This window comes from Diadema setosum, chromosome 1 (genome assembly GCF_964275005.1).
Source record: "Diadema setosum chromosome 1, eeDiaSeto1, whole genome shotgun sequence".
Classification (NCBI taxonomy): domain Eukaryota; kingdom Metazoa; phylum Echinodermata; class Echinoidea; order Diadematoida; family Diadematidae; genus Diadema; species Diadema setosum.
The window spans coordinates 37372194-37390245 of NC_092685.1; the positions used below are offsets into that span (position 1 = coordinate 37372194).

Sequence of the window (18052 nt, forward strand, 5' to 3'; positions counted from 1 at the left end):
TTGCCATTAGCTAGTTTTGTTTATTGACACATGCTAATTAATATCATCTGCACAGAGATATCCTGAAAACCCATGTCATGAAGTTAAGTTGGCATGCATTAGGTTTATTTCGTGCTTTGTACCAACCGTATCATGGGCACTGAATTTACTTTGCAATCATAGGCTCATTCCTAAAATGTGTGTTTCTGCCATTTGTACTCGACAGAGAGCTGAGGACCAAAGTAAATGGACTGCGCACGGCAGGCTCCACAGCCCTAGGCCCTGCCCTGTGCGTCTGTGTTGGACTGCTGGCCAAGAACCCTGGCTCGGAAATTGTCCTCTGCACAGACGGGGAGCCCAACGTTGGCGTAGGGTCACTGGGCGGCTACAATAGGCATGGTGATCAAGATCCATCTGAGTTCTACCGCCAGGTGAGTCTCTTCTCTAGCCTACAGTCCCGTCTAACGTGACCTCTAATGACATTACCCTGACGAGGTCGCAATTAAAGAAGAAATTTATAAGAAATAATATCATATAAATTGACTGTTTTCCATCATTTAATGTTATTTTGATTAATTTCTGACATAAATCATGCTATAAAGTTGTCTCTGCTTTGAATATAAGAATCTTTATTTTTACCAAATTTGAGCACTGGAAAAAGTTCGATGCGGCTACAAAAAGTGCCAAATCTGCGACGTCACCAAATGTGTATGCAACCCAGTTGGATTTACGTATATATAGGCAAACTGTGTGCACTTTTCAGGAAGGCAATTGGTGTGTAATTTGTTGTCAATCTAGAATAAATCATCCGCCAAAACTATATATTCATGTCGTGAAATTGTTTGTTTGTTTGTGTTCATTGGAATCATTTTTTACACCCATAAATTTACGGAAAAACAAAGTTTTAAAAGCACAAAACCTATCGTCAGCTCAAGATTCACAATCGCCGTGATCAGCTGTTTCTTCGTACAGCCACAATTTGCTGTTATTATTGACACAACAAATCGATCATTGTGGGGGAATTATGTATAGCCGAGGTAATCTTACATACTCATGGAGGATGATAACTAAGTTAAAGAGCTGTAATTGATTAGAAATCATTTATACACCCATAAATTTATGGAAATGCGACGTTTGAAAAGCACAAAACCTACCGTAATCAGCTCAAGATTCGTGATTGCCGTGATCAGGTGTACACACAACAGTACCAGCAGAATCGGCAGTGAAGAGGTATTCCTTGATGCCGTGATTAAATGTGACCTTCCTTTTCTCTTGTGTGTTGGTTTAAATTCTAATTTCTACCTCAACTTGCTAAAAAAACAGTCTAACAAAGCGGGAAACTGCAACATTTCCGTGCTGAGCAGCAGTCATGATACACATGTTGCATGCAAGCATGCACCGCTGCTGCAGCGATCCCCATAGTATAACACGTAGGTTGCTTGTAAACAAGGGGGTCCTCGGCGCAGTTGACCAATCGTGAACACGTATTTCGATCACGTGTCTTGGTAAGCGACAAGGCTGTTTGCGCGTCTGGGAGACGATTTGCATAAACTGACGCATGTTTCAGACGAATTTATGAATGAAACTGAGTAGCATGACATCATGCCGTGACCATATTTGGAATAAACAGAGGTAGAGCTTTCTGTAGGTACCAAATGTGTCAGGGTTCAACGCAGAATATCTAAGACACGATCGCCAAAAGAACAGTCATTTTCGCCGTAAGCGAAGGCGATTTGGTCTTTAGACGTATAAGATTTTGGCCAACTTTTGAGATTGACATCCCACTTTTCTCTTCAAAATTCCACATTTTGTAGGTTGTATTTCGAAATGTTGTTGATATTAATCAGAAACTAGAAAATTTCCCCTACAACGTGATACCAAAATGTCAATTTGGTCCCTGAGGTAGGTCATTTTTTGACCTTTTTCGGTCTGTAGCGCGAAATCACATTTGCCGAGAAGTTTCGGGTTTTGCTAGAGCAGGTCTCATATAGTCGTACGGCAAATCAGCTCATACACATTTTTTTCTTGTAGCGAACGGAGCTACGTGGTCATGGAAATTGGGTGTTTTTTCAATCTCAGAATCAGTTTGGGGGTAAAGTTACATCGTCTGAAAGATATCCAGTTTTGTTAACTAGCTTCTTAGCTTTCTGTAGATATCAAACTTGTCATATTTCCAGATTCTCTATAAATTTCTGCTTTAACTCTCAATCAGCCCCCCCTCCCCCCCCCCCAAAAAAAAAAAAAAATGTCAAAGGTGATCTTGGTGAAATGATTTTAAAAAATGTGAAGATCAAGGTTTGGTTGAAAAACCCCTCCCTGCCTCCACCCCTCCCTGCATGTCTCCACCCCTCCCTGCCTCCATCCCTCCCTGTTCTCCACTCCTCCCCTGTCTCTGCCCTCCCTGTCTCCACCCCTCCCCTGTCTCCGCCCCTCCCCTGAAATGATTTTAAGAAATGTGAAGATCAAGGTTTGGTTGAAAAACCCCTCCATGCCTCCATCCCTCCCTGCCTCCATCCCTCCCTGCCTCCACCCCTCCCCTGTCTCCGCCCTCCCTTTAAATGATTTTAAGAAATGTGAAGATTAAGGTTTGGTTGAAAAACCCCTCCCTGCCTCCACCCCTCCCTGCCTCCACCCCTCCCTGTCTCCATCCCTCCCTGTCTCCACCCCTCCCTGTCTCCACCCCTCCCCTGTCTCTGCCCCTCCCCTGTCTCCACCCCTCCCCTGTCTCTGCCCCTCCCCTGTCTCCACCCCTCCCTGTCTCCACCCATCCCTACCTCCACCCCTCCCTGTCTCCACCCCTCCCTGCCTCCACCCCTCCCTACCTCCACCCATCCCTACCTCTACCCCTCCCTATCCCCACCCATCCCTGTCTCCACCCTTCCCTGTCTTCACTCTTCGTTCCTGATGCATTCCTCCTCCCTGCTCTCAATTGTCCGGCCCTCTCACCACTCTCTCTATCGGTTTCTTACCCCCAGATTGGGAATCGTGCCAAGGAGCAGCAGACAACCATCTCCATCATCGGCATCCAGACCAACCAGAGCCTCCAGATGGAGAGAGTCAGCAATGCCGTTTCCATCACTGATGGCAGCCTCAACCTTCTGGACCCTCACGAGCTGACCCGGCAGATCCGACAGATAGGCCAGGATCCAGTGGTGGCCACCAATGTGGAGCTGACCCTGATTCTGCACCCAGTCCTCCAGTTTGATGAGAGCATGACTGAAGGGGTGAGTCTTGACTCTGTGGCAAGATTTCTCTGAGACCAGAAAACACATTAAAAAAAAACAAATAACCAAAACACATAACCCGACAACAGTAAAGATATCCTTGTGGTATTTCATACTGAAGGAGTGCCCCCATATGTGAGTGAATGCATGAAATCTGGGTGTTTCCAACTTTGAATATTAGCTGCAGAAGCTGTGGACATGGAGGGCCTGTGTATTTCATCATTGAAGATAATGAATTTTCATAAAGTGCACTCCCGTTATAACGAACACGGTTATAATGAAATTTGGGTTACAATGAAGTAAAAAATTCAGGCAGCAGCATCATCCACTCTATGTATTGTTATTGTTTATTTGTTCGATTATAACAGAATTTTGATATAATGAAAGAAAACTGCCGGTCCCAAGGACTTCATTATAATGGGAGTTCACAATAATCTTAATCCTAATCTTAGTCTGAAAAGTGATACCATTGGAAGCATCACTCAGGATATACTGTAAAACATGAGGTATTTGCGGCATGAATTTTTCGCGAATTGGAGCCGACGGCCTTTTTTGCGGCATTAAATTTTCGCGAACTGCCACTGACATTCAATGCATGTAGAGTAGACAAGAACTTTCACGTGCATTTTAATTTCACGAATCTCGGCGCTCGCGAAATTAAAATGCATGCGAACATTCCTCGTTTTCTAAGGAATATCATACAGACTCCTGTGTAATTTCCGTACAATATCCACTGTACAATCGGCTTCCTTTTCTCCAAACCAGGTTGTTCAAGATGGCAATCGGCTGACTGTCAACATGGGCAATGTGCGACGCTCCTCGGACCTGACCTTCCGTTTCAAACTCAAACCAGGGGAGAAGGGAACACAAGACAAGCTTCCCTTCCAGGTAAGGTGCAATATATGGCCATGCACGGCTGGATATAGCTTAATGTCCTATGTTTAGATTGAGGTGACACAAACAAATGAAGATGTACTGATGATATCATGATGAAAAAAGAGAATGATTAGGACGGTAGTTTTGTTTGCCTTGTTACCTCCACCAGGGAGGTTATATTTTAGCTGGTGTCTGGTTGTGTTTGTTTGACTGTTTGCAAAATAACTCAAAAAGTTGTAATCGGATGTGGATGAAACATACAGGAAAAGTTGGTTGTGACACACGGAACAGATGGTAAATTTCTGGTAGTGATTCAGGAATTTTTGTGAATTTTTAATCTTTTGGCAAATAGGGTCAATGAACTTGGGAGTTCAAGCTGCGCGTATTCCAGGTTTGCATATGTGCACTAAAGCGCGTGCTCTGCTGAAGGCGCCATGCAGCAGGAAGCCAATGAGGTACCAGGTAAACATGAGGTTTCTTTATCTTTGGGAAATTGGATGGAGGTTTTTAGCATGCGTGTATGGGTGGAAATGAGCTGTTTGGCGGAGGTCTGCACTCTCTAAGTGCTTTTCTGGATATTGTTCTGCTTAATTTACAATGCACTTCCAATGCAGTGTTGTGCTCAAAGCGCTCACCTACAAAAATCATCCCTGGGGGTGATGAGTCTTTGTATCTCAAATTCATGAATTTTCAGGAGGGAAAAAAAAAAAGAAGACCCTTTTTCATATTTTGCAACCTTTATACAAAATAATGTCAGTCTTGATGTCAAGTAATGCAGAAACATCATTTCAAAAACATTGATAGTTTTTGTGTTTTAGATCTCACATCAGTAGTATGGATATTCAAAATAGAGTTAGGTTTTTAGCTCACCTGAGCTATTGCAGTCATCTCTGAACTGAATGTGCATATGTGTTTGTCTGTGTGTGTGTGTGTGTGTGTGTGTGTGTGTGTGTGTGTGTGTGTGTGTGAATGAGTGTATGTGTGTGGTGTGTATATGTATTACGCATGTTTAAAATATCCCCATTATGGCACAATCCTGTGTTACCAAGAGCTACTTAAAAAACAAACAAACAAACACTTGCTCTCTTCTTTTTTTTTCAAGGTGGAAATCAAGTACACGAAGACAGACGGTCGCCGATTCCTAAGAACTATAACTCAGCAAAGGGACACGACAGCAGACCGCCAAGCCATGGAAATGGTAAACATGACTTTGTACATACTACAAAAGCTTGAGCTCATTTTCTTGAAATGGCTTTATAGTAACTCTTCTATTGTTAGGGATGAAAGTGTTGAAAGAGCTGCCAAATGCCTAAAAAAGCCGCTGAATTCTGCCAGTGAAAATTCTGTTGTCTGACAATACTTCAGCTATTTTTCCTTTTTTTTTAGTCTGTGCTGGAAATAATATGCAGTCAACTCTGTGTTAGTCGATGACATTTATGTTGGTACCCGCGCATATATTGTGTGACACACTTTGTTGTTCCTCTGAACAGTTTCTTGGGCGACAGTATAGTTTGGTGAAATTTTGTGATTGTTTACATTTTTTCTATCTGATGCATACTGTGTAAGATGAGTGATTGTGCAAAATCCTATATTATACTACTGTGAATGACAATATAAAACCATTGAACCTTATTCAAATCGACATAACCCGTCCCCCCCCCCCCCCCCAGAAAAAAACAAAAACAAAGAAGAAGAAATTCCATTAAAAAAAACTTTTGGAGTGATATGCTAATTAGTCATGTAACTCAGTAAACTGCCAACGTGAGACCATTTGCTTTAAAGAAAAAACCTGAATGAACCGATAGTCATCTTACAAGAGTGACCCATGAGGGATTGAATTCTTCAAATATTTTGCTTTTTTTTTCCAGTAATTACCCTCTCTTGTTTCACCTCTACAGTCTCCATATTTCCTGGAAGGTGTTAGAAAAAGAGACAAACTTTTGTTGTTGTTTTTTCCCACATGATTTTTTGGTTGTTGTTTTTCTTTTTTTTTTCTTTTTTACCAAAGCTCCACTCCACTCCAATATTCTAATTAATCAGTCTTCCTGTCTGTGGTCTCCCTGTAGGAGCTGGACCCCGCAGTGACAGGACTGGCTGCTGTCCAGCAGGCGGCAAAGTTCGGCGAGAAGGGCGAAACGACCAAAGCCAGGGGCCACATGTGAGTCGTAGTGGAACCTCCCGTTAACTCTCTTGTTCCTATGGTCTCTCTGTTTGGTTCTGTTTGTGCTTTGTTTTTTTGTTATCTGTTTGTTTGTTTGTTTTTTTGTTTTTGTTTTTTGTTTTGTTTTTGTTTTTCTTTGGAAACATTCCTGTGTAGTCCTAAAACTACAATGGAGTTGAATATCTAGAGAGGGAGATTTTATCCAGGGAGAGGAATAGAATACATCGGATTGTATTATGAAGTTTGCAAGGCAGCAGCATTATAATTGCTGACATGTACAGGGTCACAACTTTCTGTTCAGTAATCTGGTTTTGCCCAAATTTCTATTAACTCTTTAGCAAGAGAAGATTCTGTACATAATGGCCTGTTGTTCCCTGGAAAGTACAGTAATATTACTCTCATTTCAACAACTTTCTAAATTATGCAGAATAGATTACTGCATGTTTATTTTTGTCTTTTATAAGTTATGTTGATTTGAAAGCCTATCAAGACTTTACCAAGAGACTTATGTGTCATAGAATTAATTCTGACGTACTTTTGTTGACCTTTGACCTCTTTTAAATTACATAGTTATATATTCTACATGAAAACAATTTAGATAGTAGAGCATAAAACTGTAACACAATGGACAGCAATTTCGGGCGATTTAGGAAGTAATCTGACAAGCGGTTTCAGGTGCATCAGTTATAAATGGATTAAACTAACACTCTCATTAGTTTGTATTTCATTCAGAATATTTCATTGGGTATATGCTTCCTCAACTTTTACTGATATACTTTTCCAATTTTGTATGTGCCCACCTCCCCCTTGATGTCCATTATGCCTGTGCTAGTGTGTGACATATGATGTGAAAGTTGGTTCACTTATACCGCCCTGCGACATATTGAAAGCCACTATGCTATGCAGTTTTGTCAAGGAAGTACAGTTAACTTACAACGTCCCAGTGTGTCCCCATTCTTTTACAATTATTTTCTCGCCCTGTTCAGGTGGGCTGCAGCCAAGATGATGCAGCGGACCTCCGCATCACCCCTAGCCAAAAGTCACCAGGTGGAATCTACGGTGCAGTTCCTGAACCAAGCCTCGGCCCTCGACGATGTGTATGGGGAACCGGAGCATGAGGTGGGTGCAAGGGTATTTCAGCTCCATTCTAAAGAATGATAGCAGTACCAAAATCAAACTAGCGACGTCTGGCAATGTCTTTGCTATCAGGCATTTGTTGTCTTGAGTCACAATTGTAGACATGTAAGAACAGGGAGTTCACATTAAACTACAGGACCTTATTCACTGATGTATACTAGTAGGTTTCATATTTCCCTTGACCATCTAGAAGTCTATTTCTTATAGACTTTGTAAATCATAAATCAAACAAATTATACAACACCTAAAGAGATTCTAGCTGTCCAAATGGTCGATTGCTCAATATGTGACATGCAGTTAGCTGTAGCTAGTGAACCGTGTAATTTCTGTCAAGCAATTGTATTACACAATTGATGTCACCTACATTAAAGGTACTAGCCCACATTTGCAAACCCACAAAAATCAAAACTGCATAAAACAGGTCCAATATGACTGCAAGTACAAGTTATAACAGTAACATACCTCACCTGTCGCTCTTTGTGTATACCATTCGATAAAAGAGAGAAAATCATCGTTTTAAAATCAATTTTCAAACCGGGTCAACCCGACCCAAAATCGAATTACGAGCGCGGGCTATAGCTACGTACATTGTACATGTAACACGTACGTGGACCGGAGCTAGCGAGCGTTATACGCATGCATACGGATTACGGTGCATTTTCATTTATTTTTATGAAAGTAATGGACTAATTGGAACGAAATTTTGCACAGGTGTTACTGCAATCATACCCAAACTCCATGCAAACTATGAGACCAATTGCTGCAGGTTTACAAATGTGGGCTAATACCTTTAACACCCATGTTAGGCTCACGATCAACTTGTCATATTAAAAGTGGCACCATTACACATCTTTAAATGTCACAAAATACATACCTTTGCTGCATGCACTTAATCAGTTACGACCACCCATCCAGTCACTCATTTTACTGTTAACAACTTCAACCCGTCACTGGCACTCTCGCGTACGACTGACTGTGCCACATTACAATTTACAGCCATTCGCCTTTATTGAGAAAATAATTGCCATTTTTGTGCTTTATTCAAGAACTGGTGAGGACTACATCTGTTGAAATCTGAGGTGTTGTATAGAAAAAAAAAAATAGAGTACGGTCTTTACTTGTGTTATAAAATAGAATTTCTCACTGGATGACAAGTATTAGTATAAAATGTATGACATTAGATTGGCTCTTTTTGAGCTGGTTTGTTTGCAAATGTCACTATTGCAGTGAAGTCCTGATTAGAAGTTGCCAGACATCGCTAGATTGATTTGGTGTTCCTGAATTCTTTAGTGTCTTAGCCTCACAATGATTTCTAACCATTTTCCTCCCAAAAACTCACCACAGAAATGGCAAGGAAGCTGGCTACCATATCACAGTAATTTCTGAATTCGCTAGAGTCTTTTCCACATTATCATTTGTAACATTTTCCTTCCAAAAAGCTACCACAGAGAAGGAAAGAAAGTGGGCTACCACATCACAGTGTTAATGGTCTTTCTGAATTCACTACCGTCTTGGCCTCACAATGATTTATAACTATTTTCCTCCCAAAACCTATCACAAATATGGCAGGGAAGGAGACTGATATATCACATTAATAATCGTACTGCTGTCGCTTCTTCGATAGGGAACATTGATCTCAAAACCAAACTGGTTACAAGGAAGCTTGACAAGAAACTCAGCAGGGAGATCAGAATAATAATAGCATTAGTAATAATAATAAAAATAATGATGATAATAATAATAATAATAATAATAATAATAATAATAATAATAATAATAATAATAATAATAATAATGATAATAATAATAATAATAATAATAATAATAATAATAATAATGATAATAATAATAAAAATAATAATAATGATAATAATAATAATAATAATAATAATGATAATAATAATAATAATAATAATAATAATAATAATAATAATGATAATAATAATAATAATAATAATGATAATAATTCAATTCAATTCAATCTTTATTTCCAATTCTATATATAAATATTGAAAAATACATTTGAATTTGAGCAAATTGTACAAAAAAGTGTAGTTTAAGAATAGTAGAAACGTCGGCAAAACAAGATGAGATTATGAAAAAGACAAAAGAATAAAAAACAACATGGGGAAAACAGATATCACATCTACATAAAGAACAGAAACTCATTATCATTGTGTGTTTGGTTGATCGGAAAATGGTATGTGCATAGAAAGCCAGAATGGGCTTGTTATGTTGCACATAATAGTCATTTTAAAAGTACTTCAAAAAATAAAATGTATCAAGTCTATCATAACAACAACAAAAAAACACCATAATACAAATAGAAAGGAGACCAATATACTCATTTCAAAAAATATCAATACTTACTAATCAACATTTTCTTATACTGTCTTTTAAAAATATTATTAAACTGCATACAATGTATTAAATTTGCTCAGTTCTTAAGTATTCCATAAAACGGGATCAGTATGATGCAACGAATATTTAGATTTGTCAGTTGAAAAACGCCATCGATGAAAATGATTTGACGATCTTGTATAATAATTATGTACATCAGAGTTCACAGAAAACATATTTTGTAAATAAGGTGAGAGAGTTTTAGCATCAAAACATTGCATTAAAGAACATATTTGCATTTAATTCAAATCTTGCAATAATAATAATGATAATAATAATGATGATAATAATAATAATGATAATGATAATGATGATAATAATAATGATGATAATAATAATAATAATAATAATAATAATAATAATAATAATGATAATAATAATAATAATAATGATAATAAGTAACACTTATATAGTGCTTAATACAGACATTTCTAAGTGCATTGATACAGAAAAATATTAAATCAAAATACAGCATTATGTACATATGATATAGGTGTAACTCTTGTTTATGTGACATCTTGCCTTGATAAAGTCACAACATTTTAAAGCTTTTCTCACCAGCAAAATGCATTCTTCGCCTTGCCCGCAAGTTATTGCTTGGGATCAGACCCCTTCCCTCTTTAATAGCCCCATTAATCTCTGCAAATTCCTTAATTCAGATGGGCTGGAGCAAACAAAAGTGTATTCTATCATGCGTCAGTATAGGTGATGATAAGTCATGATTTATGCGAATAAAGTTATTTCTTTACGAATCATTTTGCTTTAATTTCTGTTACAGTGTTCGGATTTCATGCAAGCCCAGACCAATCTCTACAGGAATGCTCGCAGCAATGCATTCCAGTCAGCAGAGGGCAAATCTCGCATGATGTCGGCCAAGAAGGGCAAGGGGGCTGTATTCAGGAAGAAATACTACGACTACAAGTGAACAAACTAATGGAAGCCAATTGACCAGTTCAAGTGCCCAAAACTTGTATCTCCTAACCACTGGTCTATCTGTCTCTGTTTGTTTCTCATACACACACATACACACACACACACACACACACACACACACACACACATTTTCTGAAAGGTGGTGTCATCAGGATAACCAAAATCTGACCCATCTCCCATTTTGACATTTTGAGAAAATTGCTTCTGAAGATTTCACCTCTCTTTATGACACACTTTGAGATTAAAAAACAAACTTTATTTTGTAAAATGTGGGGATTCTTCACATACTATACACAACTTTTCCCACACCGGAATATAATGCAAGCAGTCCCCTTGACTTTGAGACACATCTGATTCCAGAGATCCACAACTCTCCACGTCATAGTGTAATTTATGCAGTCTTAACCTGTAGTGTTGAAGACTAGTCCTCAGTATACTTGAGCAGGTGTCTATGGGAAGTGTGTGTTGTAGCAAAATCAGCCCATCCTCAATGGGTTAATGCAGCTCCCAGCTGGTATGTTTTACCATATTTAGTTGGGGTGTTTTGTTGGATTTTTTTTTCGGGGGGGGGGGGGGTGATTGTCATGCAGATTTTTAGAATATGTTAACATACGTCTCTGAGATTTGATTTCGCATGCCTGATATGTGCAATTTCTCAACATCTTGAAGTGAAATATGTCTTTCTTCTTCAGATTTTGTTTGTTTGGGGAGGGATTTTTTTTTTTCGTGCATTGGGATTTTTTTTTTCTTGTTTCTTTCTTTTTTTCCGAGTTTGGCAGCCCTGTTACATAATTTAGAGCACTTTTAATTCCTGTTTGACCAACCTATCTGCATTCCACGAATGAGGTAGACAGAACAGATGGCCGTAGAGATTTAAGTCTCCTTTTTTTTTCTGTCTCTGTCTTTCTGTGCGCTTCCATGGATAGGATTCAGGACGCCAATTTTGAATATCCCATTCTAAACTCAATGCATTGATTAAATATAGTCTTGTATCATTTGTTTATGATATGTCTGCTAAATACATGTAGATGATGATAAAGAGAAAATTTGGCATAAATATATAATAGATACAATTGTAGATATGTTTATATACAATATAGGAAAATGATTTATGCAATAAAAGTAGCATGAGATCCATTTAATGCTCAGGACGGTTTTTCTTTTTCAAATTGTTGATATCGTATATTTTTGTGCATTGTATGTCATTGAAATTTGTTGCCATGTCAACAGTGGTTAAAATGATAAATGTGTTTGATTTTAGATACAGGGTTTACGAATGATTGCATCTAATGTAGTGTGACCACTGTAATTGTCTTGGATTAATGTTCTTTCAGCAGTCAACCAAATGAACACTAGCCTCTGAAATTTAATGCAATCTTACACCCAGAAATTGTTAGCTGAAATGTCTCACCCTATTGTGTGTAAATATATTTTAATGCCATTTATCTACATTGACATTTGTTTTGTTTTGGTCACAGGCTCTTGTGACAGTCATTTAAAGATTATATCAAAATGTATTATATTCAGTATCTTATACAATGAAACAGGACTTTCAGTTACCTGTATATGCATATGTGACGTGTGTACACTTGAATATACTTTTTTTTAAAAGAAAGAAGTTTATAGAAAAAATGTGGGCTGTATTTTATATAGAGAGAGCAGTATAACTTTTCTTGAAGATGTCATGTACATAACCTATAAGACAGTGTTCTCCAGCCAGATACTGTGCCGTGATCTATTCCTCTTCAATTTGATACACTTCTTTTTAGTCTGTTTGATATTTGTTATTCCTTCTCTGCATAGTTTTTTTTTATTGTTGTTGTTGTTCCTTTGAATATCCAAGGCTTCAGAGTATACCCATAGCAGAATGGACAAGTATGGCTGCAATTAGATGACTTTTATATGCTGTATGTTCTTATAATTGTGTTCATATGTTTTACAGCAATTGAGTATAAAAGAGCAATCATAATTGTATCAAACAATGAAAAGAAAATTTGGCGGCTTTATTTTTCTTTCTGTGTCACTGTTGCCTGTATCGATAGACTTTGATAAAGGTGCATGTGGGTTTTGATGCTTGTCGTTTGTGTGTGATTGTCTGTTTCAATATTGCACCACATTTAGTCTCGTTACTAGAGGCTGAAACTTGTTTTCTGATGGTTTTATCCTATTTCAAGGGTGCTGTAGGTCTCATTGTGGCGAACATTTGGATACGACTATGGCTGCTTTGACAAATTTGCTCTACTGAAACGCATGTATAATGAAGATTCAAGATTTTGGCCGCCATTTTGAATATTTCTGTGGTCTGTGGATAGCACCTGGGAAACGGATAAAGCCAGTCATTTTTTTTTTCCAGTTTTAACAATACACATACATGTATTTACAATTTACAGTTTTTGCTGATTTGACAAATTTGCTCAACTGAAATTTAAATTCAGTTACAAAATATTTTTCTCCCAAGGGTCAACTTTCTGAATCACTCAAACCAGATTTTTTTACCTTTTTTATCAGGAAATATATATAAGATTTTAGGGGCCACCATTTTGAAAATTTCAAATGCAGCACCCTTAGAATAGGATGAATTTTTTTTTAATTTGGATTTAAGGCGATATAAATTAATTTCACATTTTGATGGCCATTTTGACAGCCATCTTAAGTTACAAATCATCTCATAATCCTCAAGAATGCAAGAGTTGGGAATTTCAATTTTTTACAACCATCATCCAGATTAGTATTGAATTTTTTGTTGAACGGCAAAATAAGGTTTGGCTCAAAATCGGGCTGTACTTGTATTGTTAGCAAAATGCATGACTGTTGGAGAAAAATGTTGGGCCTCCATGAGTTTTACTTAGTACTAGCGTGTTGTAGAAGGGTACAGTGCATGCGTGTAAGGTGAAATGTGTGTCTGCTATGTTTATTAGAGTTACAAATAATTTGCGGTTTCGCCGTTTTGTCGTTCGTGATGGTGGTGTGTTGTTCGTTCCTGTGATGGGCGTGTCCGCGAATGCGTGAGGGGCTTGTGCTGCGCATCCTCTCATGGCGGCCACCAGGGAGAATTCCGCCCAACCATCCGGGGGTTGCATCTCTTTTATTGACTCATAGATGTTCTGCATGAATGATTCCGAGTAACCTAGTCTTTTCTTGCCAGCCGCTTCTTCTAAAACCCATAAAGGACAGCGTCCAAGACAGCACCAACCGCATGATGTTGGGTGATGTGAAAAAGGCTTGCGCTTGGAAACCAAACCCTCTATTGTCCTGATCAATGTTTATAGCGTCAAAATAAAGATTTAACCCCCTCGAAACCACAATCCCAGAGCTCCAGTGATTCTGTATACAACAACTTGTGAATAGTGATGGATGATCTGCATGAATGATTCCGAGTAGACTAGTCTTTTCTTGCCAGCCGCTTCTTCTAAAACCCATAAAGGGCAGCGTCCAAGACGGCACCAACCGCATGATGTTGGGTGATGTGAAAAAGGGTTGCGCGTGGAGACCAAACCCTCTATTTTCCTGATCAATGTAGCATCAAAATAAAGAATTGACCCCCTCAAAACCACAATCCCATAGAGTTCCTGTGATTGTTAAAAAACAGCTTTTGAATAGTGATGTCTGTTTCTATACATCTGATGGTAGACCTTATCCATCGCTGGAAAGGAACTTAGACACCTAGTCTTAGACACCTGTCTTCCAGTTTGTTCGATAGGATTGAAGTTCAAAAGCCTGGAGTGAACAATGGATAATGCTAGCCTGGTTTTCTTTACGGATTGCGTAAGAATACCACGGTTTAGTGTCGAGGCTATCTTTATTAGCTCCGCATTAAAGGCAAGGCAGCCTTCAAGATTCAAAAATTCAAGTGTCACGCCCCACCCACAAAACTAAAACAAACTAAAAACACACAAAGCAAGGCTCAAATTGTTCCTCTCTTAAAGGGGCATTCCAGACGATTTTCATAATTTTACATCATGTAGTACATAAATCGACAGCTCCATTTATAGATTTGTGGAATTTTTTGTGGTCCCTGAGCAGAGAACCAATACTCTGAAAAATCTTAATAAATTACACTGAACAGTTTTGATGACATAGTAACCTCACATATTTCAGAAATGTTAACAATGTTAACAAGTTCACCTGTTTGTTTGTTCATTTGTTTGTTCATTTTCCATCTGAGAAGATGGCTGGATAGCCCATATTCAGCTACATTAAGCTGGTCTTCCATGGGGTCTATTTGGATGTGAGGTGGGACCACTTCACTGGATTTAACACCCTGCTCTTTGCGATGGATGATGAAGCGGGATCTTTTACGTGCATGAGCTGTTACTCTCTCATACACGGAACCTCCATTTTATGTCCTATCCGAGGGACAGAGTGTTTTGCCTCTTGCTAGAGGGGACGGTATGCTTACACACAACATTGCTCAGTCCAGACTCGGGTTCGAACCCGGGCCGCGTGATCGTGAGGCAGACGCGCTACCGACTGAGCCAACTCACCGGGAGAATGACCACCGTGTAGAATCTATGCATGCCTTCTTCTTTTGCTCTGCTTCCTTGAGCCCCAAATCATGCATTCATATGGTGAGGCTGCCATGTCATCATCCTTGTTCATTGCCATTTGTTATAGATTTTGAAAACATTCTTATTTCTCGTCTTAAACACAATATATTCTGAAACTCTGTACTCAGTATAACTAATATATGGTTGTTCGAATGTAAAAGTCTGAGGTCTCATTTAAAGTCATTACTTGAAGTTTGAGATCAAGTGAACACCTCCAACAAAAATTGCTAACAAGATGAGCTGACATAAGTTTATTTCACTTGGATGTACACTCTCCATGATTATAATCTAAGACATACTTTTCTTTTTTTCTAACACTGGTCATTCTCCCTACTCGTTGACACATTATTTTCTCCAAAAAAAGAATCACTCTACGAAAAGTAATAGGAGGTATTTAGCAGAATGCCTTTGATATTCTTATTTATTCAAGCATATTTTAAAACTATGTAGACTATGTAAGTGCCAATGTACCATCTGTCTTTATCTGTTTATACATATAAATGAATATAAAGATGCATGCATCGATACGAGTATACAGAAACATTCGCACATATATATATATATATATATATATATATATATATATATATATATGTTTTGTAGGTATATTTATTTATATGCATTATTATATTACATTATATATATAATACCGTTTGTTCCATCAATTAAAGACGTGACATGAAACACAATAGAGAATCCTCTATTATTTGTCTAGTTCAACATACACACTCTCCTTTTAATCCAGTCATCGCTTCGAAATTAGTTTACGAAACAAAATGAAATGATTCTCAATGTTAAAGTTAGAAATAATTTATTGAATATTATGAGATACACAGCAAAATATCAAGCATTGCCTCCATCACCACAAACATGAAACTCAAATAGTTATTAGTAACCTTTCACAACTCTGTACAAGTGACAATATAAAATGCAGCATGAGAGGCAGAATATAAGATGACTCCTTCTCACGCAAACAAATATATTTCCCCTGTATATCATGGACTGGCCGTTCATTTACATTATCATTAAAGCTGAGAAGTATAGATCAATGAAAATTTGGAGAGAAAGAAATCGGACAGAGTTATGAACTGTAAAAGATTAGAGAGCAAGATAAATTAGCAACTCTCTGTGATGTAGATGTTTGGAAATTCTCCACTCGGTCTGTACAAAAAAAAAAGTCACAATTGTTTTTATTTTTCATAGACAGAATTTATCCGCTGAGGAGGACACGCAAAATATATTGCTTCTGCTATGTACCAAGAACGGGTTTGAAGGAATTGTTTTTTCGGGAAACTGGATCTTAGTAAAAATTTTGTGTACAAACTGAATGGAGAGGTTCTCAATACCTACATCACTCAGATATGCCGAATTTGTCTCACTCTTTAAACTTTTTCAGTTCATAATAGCTTTAATTGTGTGTCTGATTAAATCCCAAAATTTTCACCGATCTTCTCTAAGTTACCTCTTTTTATATACAAGATTCCTTTGATTATGGCTGTAAAAAAAAACACACACACAATTATTTCTCAGGCAAATCAGCGACCTCTGACCTTGAACTTTAATCTTATCTAAATTATTGTCTATCTATATTAGCTGTCCTTTCTACCAATTGACACTGATGCCAGTTGGCATTTCAATTGAATTTTTACCCGAAGGGTAACACGTTTCGCAACAGTTAGTTTCATTTTTTCTTCACGGGATTTCAGTCTACAATCTTATATGCATCTTCAGATCTCGGGAGAACAATATACTAAAACACGACACTTACAGTGACAGTGCCTTCGAAACCCTTTAAAGGATGGAGGAATACAAATTAATCATGTCCTCATTTAATTATTGTCTTAGTTTTTTGGGTAACATAATTATCTTTAATTCAGTTCCTTGTATGTTATTATATGACGTATTTTTATCAAAAGGAAATATTGAATTTAAAGGCAAGTCTGAATGATGCAGATCCAAGGCTTTTTGTCTATTCCACATCCATTGGGATAATAATCTTTTATTTATACAGGTATCTATATGAACAAGTCTTCATCTTACTGTTTGTAAACTTGATCATACACTGGGGATCATACATGTACACTTCATTCTGCGTCTGTGTCTTTCATGCTGTGGATTCTTAACAATGCTATAAGAGCGTTTATGGAACTGGCTCTAATCACGTGAAAACACCGCAAAACTCGCATGTTGTATTTTGACATCAGTGGATTACGTATAAAGTTGGACCGAAACGTTGTTTGAGTATTCCTCCAAGACCATTAACAACCATTAGTTTAAAAAAAAAAGAAAATGAAAATAAAAATAGATGACATGAGAGTAATCAACACATGACTTGAAGGGTGTGTACAGTTCTGGTCGAGGTGAGGATTTAGCTTTTAACGTTTTGCGAGATATTCAGAAACCACTCTATGAGATGTCAAAGAGCATGCAGTTCTAAGGGGTATCAAAAGTTTATTTGATGAAAATCGGTTTTGAAATGGCTGAGATATCCAAAAACAAGGTGAAACAAAGAGATCTTAAAGTTGTGGCATGTCGCCTTTTATTATTAGCGCTTTTTTGGATATCTCAGCCATTTGAAAACCAATTTTCATCAAATAAATGTTGAATTCTTCTTGAAATTACATGCTCTTTCATATTTCATAAGAGGCTTTTCATTAGCTCACTTAGGAATGTTCAAAACATGAATCCCCACCTCAACCAGTACTGTGCAGTCCCTTTAAGGAAACTGTTTACCATTGGGAGCAGTGTTTAAACAAAAAAAAAAATGTTCCAGTTATCACATCAGTATACTTGAT

General features: G+C 37.7%; 1 protein-coding gene across 1 annotated transcript in view; it reads left to right on the top strand.

Moving 5' to 3' along the window:
• LOC140230142 (circularly permutated Ras protein 1-like) overlaps nt 1-10764 on the top strand; it is a 30823-nt gene extending 20059 nt beyond the window's left edge. The window contains exons 13-19 of the mRNA XM_072310336.1: nt 206-410; nt 2955-3203; nt 3969-4091; nt 5182-5277; nt 6146-6237; nt 7227-7359; nt 10556-10764. Coding sequence (XP_072166437.1) covers nt 206-410; nt 2955-3203; nt 3969-4091; nt 5182-5277; nt 6146-6237; nt 7227-7359; nt 10556-10702 — 1045 coding nt within the window. The 3' untranslated portion in view covers nt 10703-10764. The remainder of the gene's footprint in view (nt 1-205; nt 411-2954; nt 3204-3968; nt 4092-5181; nt 5278-6145; nt 6238-7226; nt 7360-10555) is intronic.
• Nucleotides 10765-18052: the final 7288 nt, after the last annotated feature.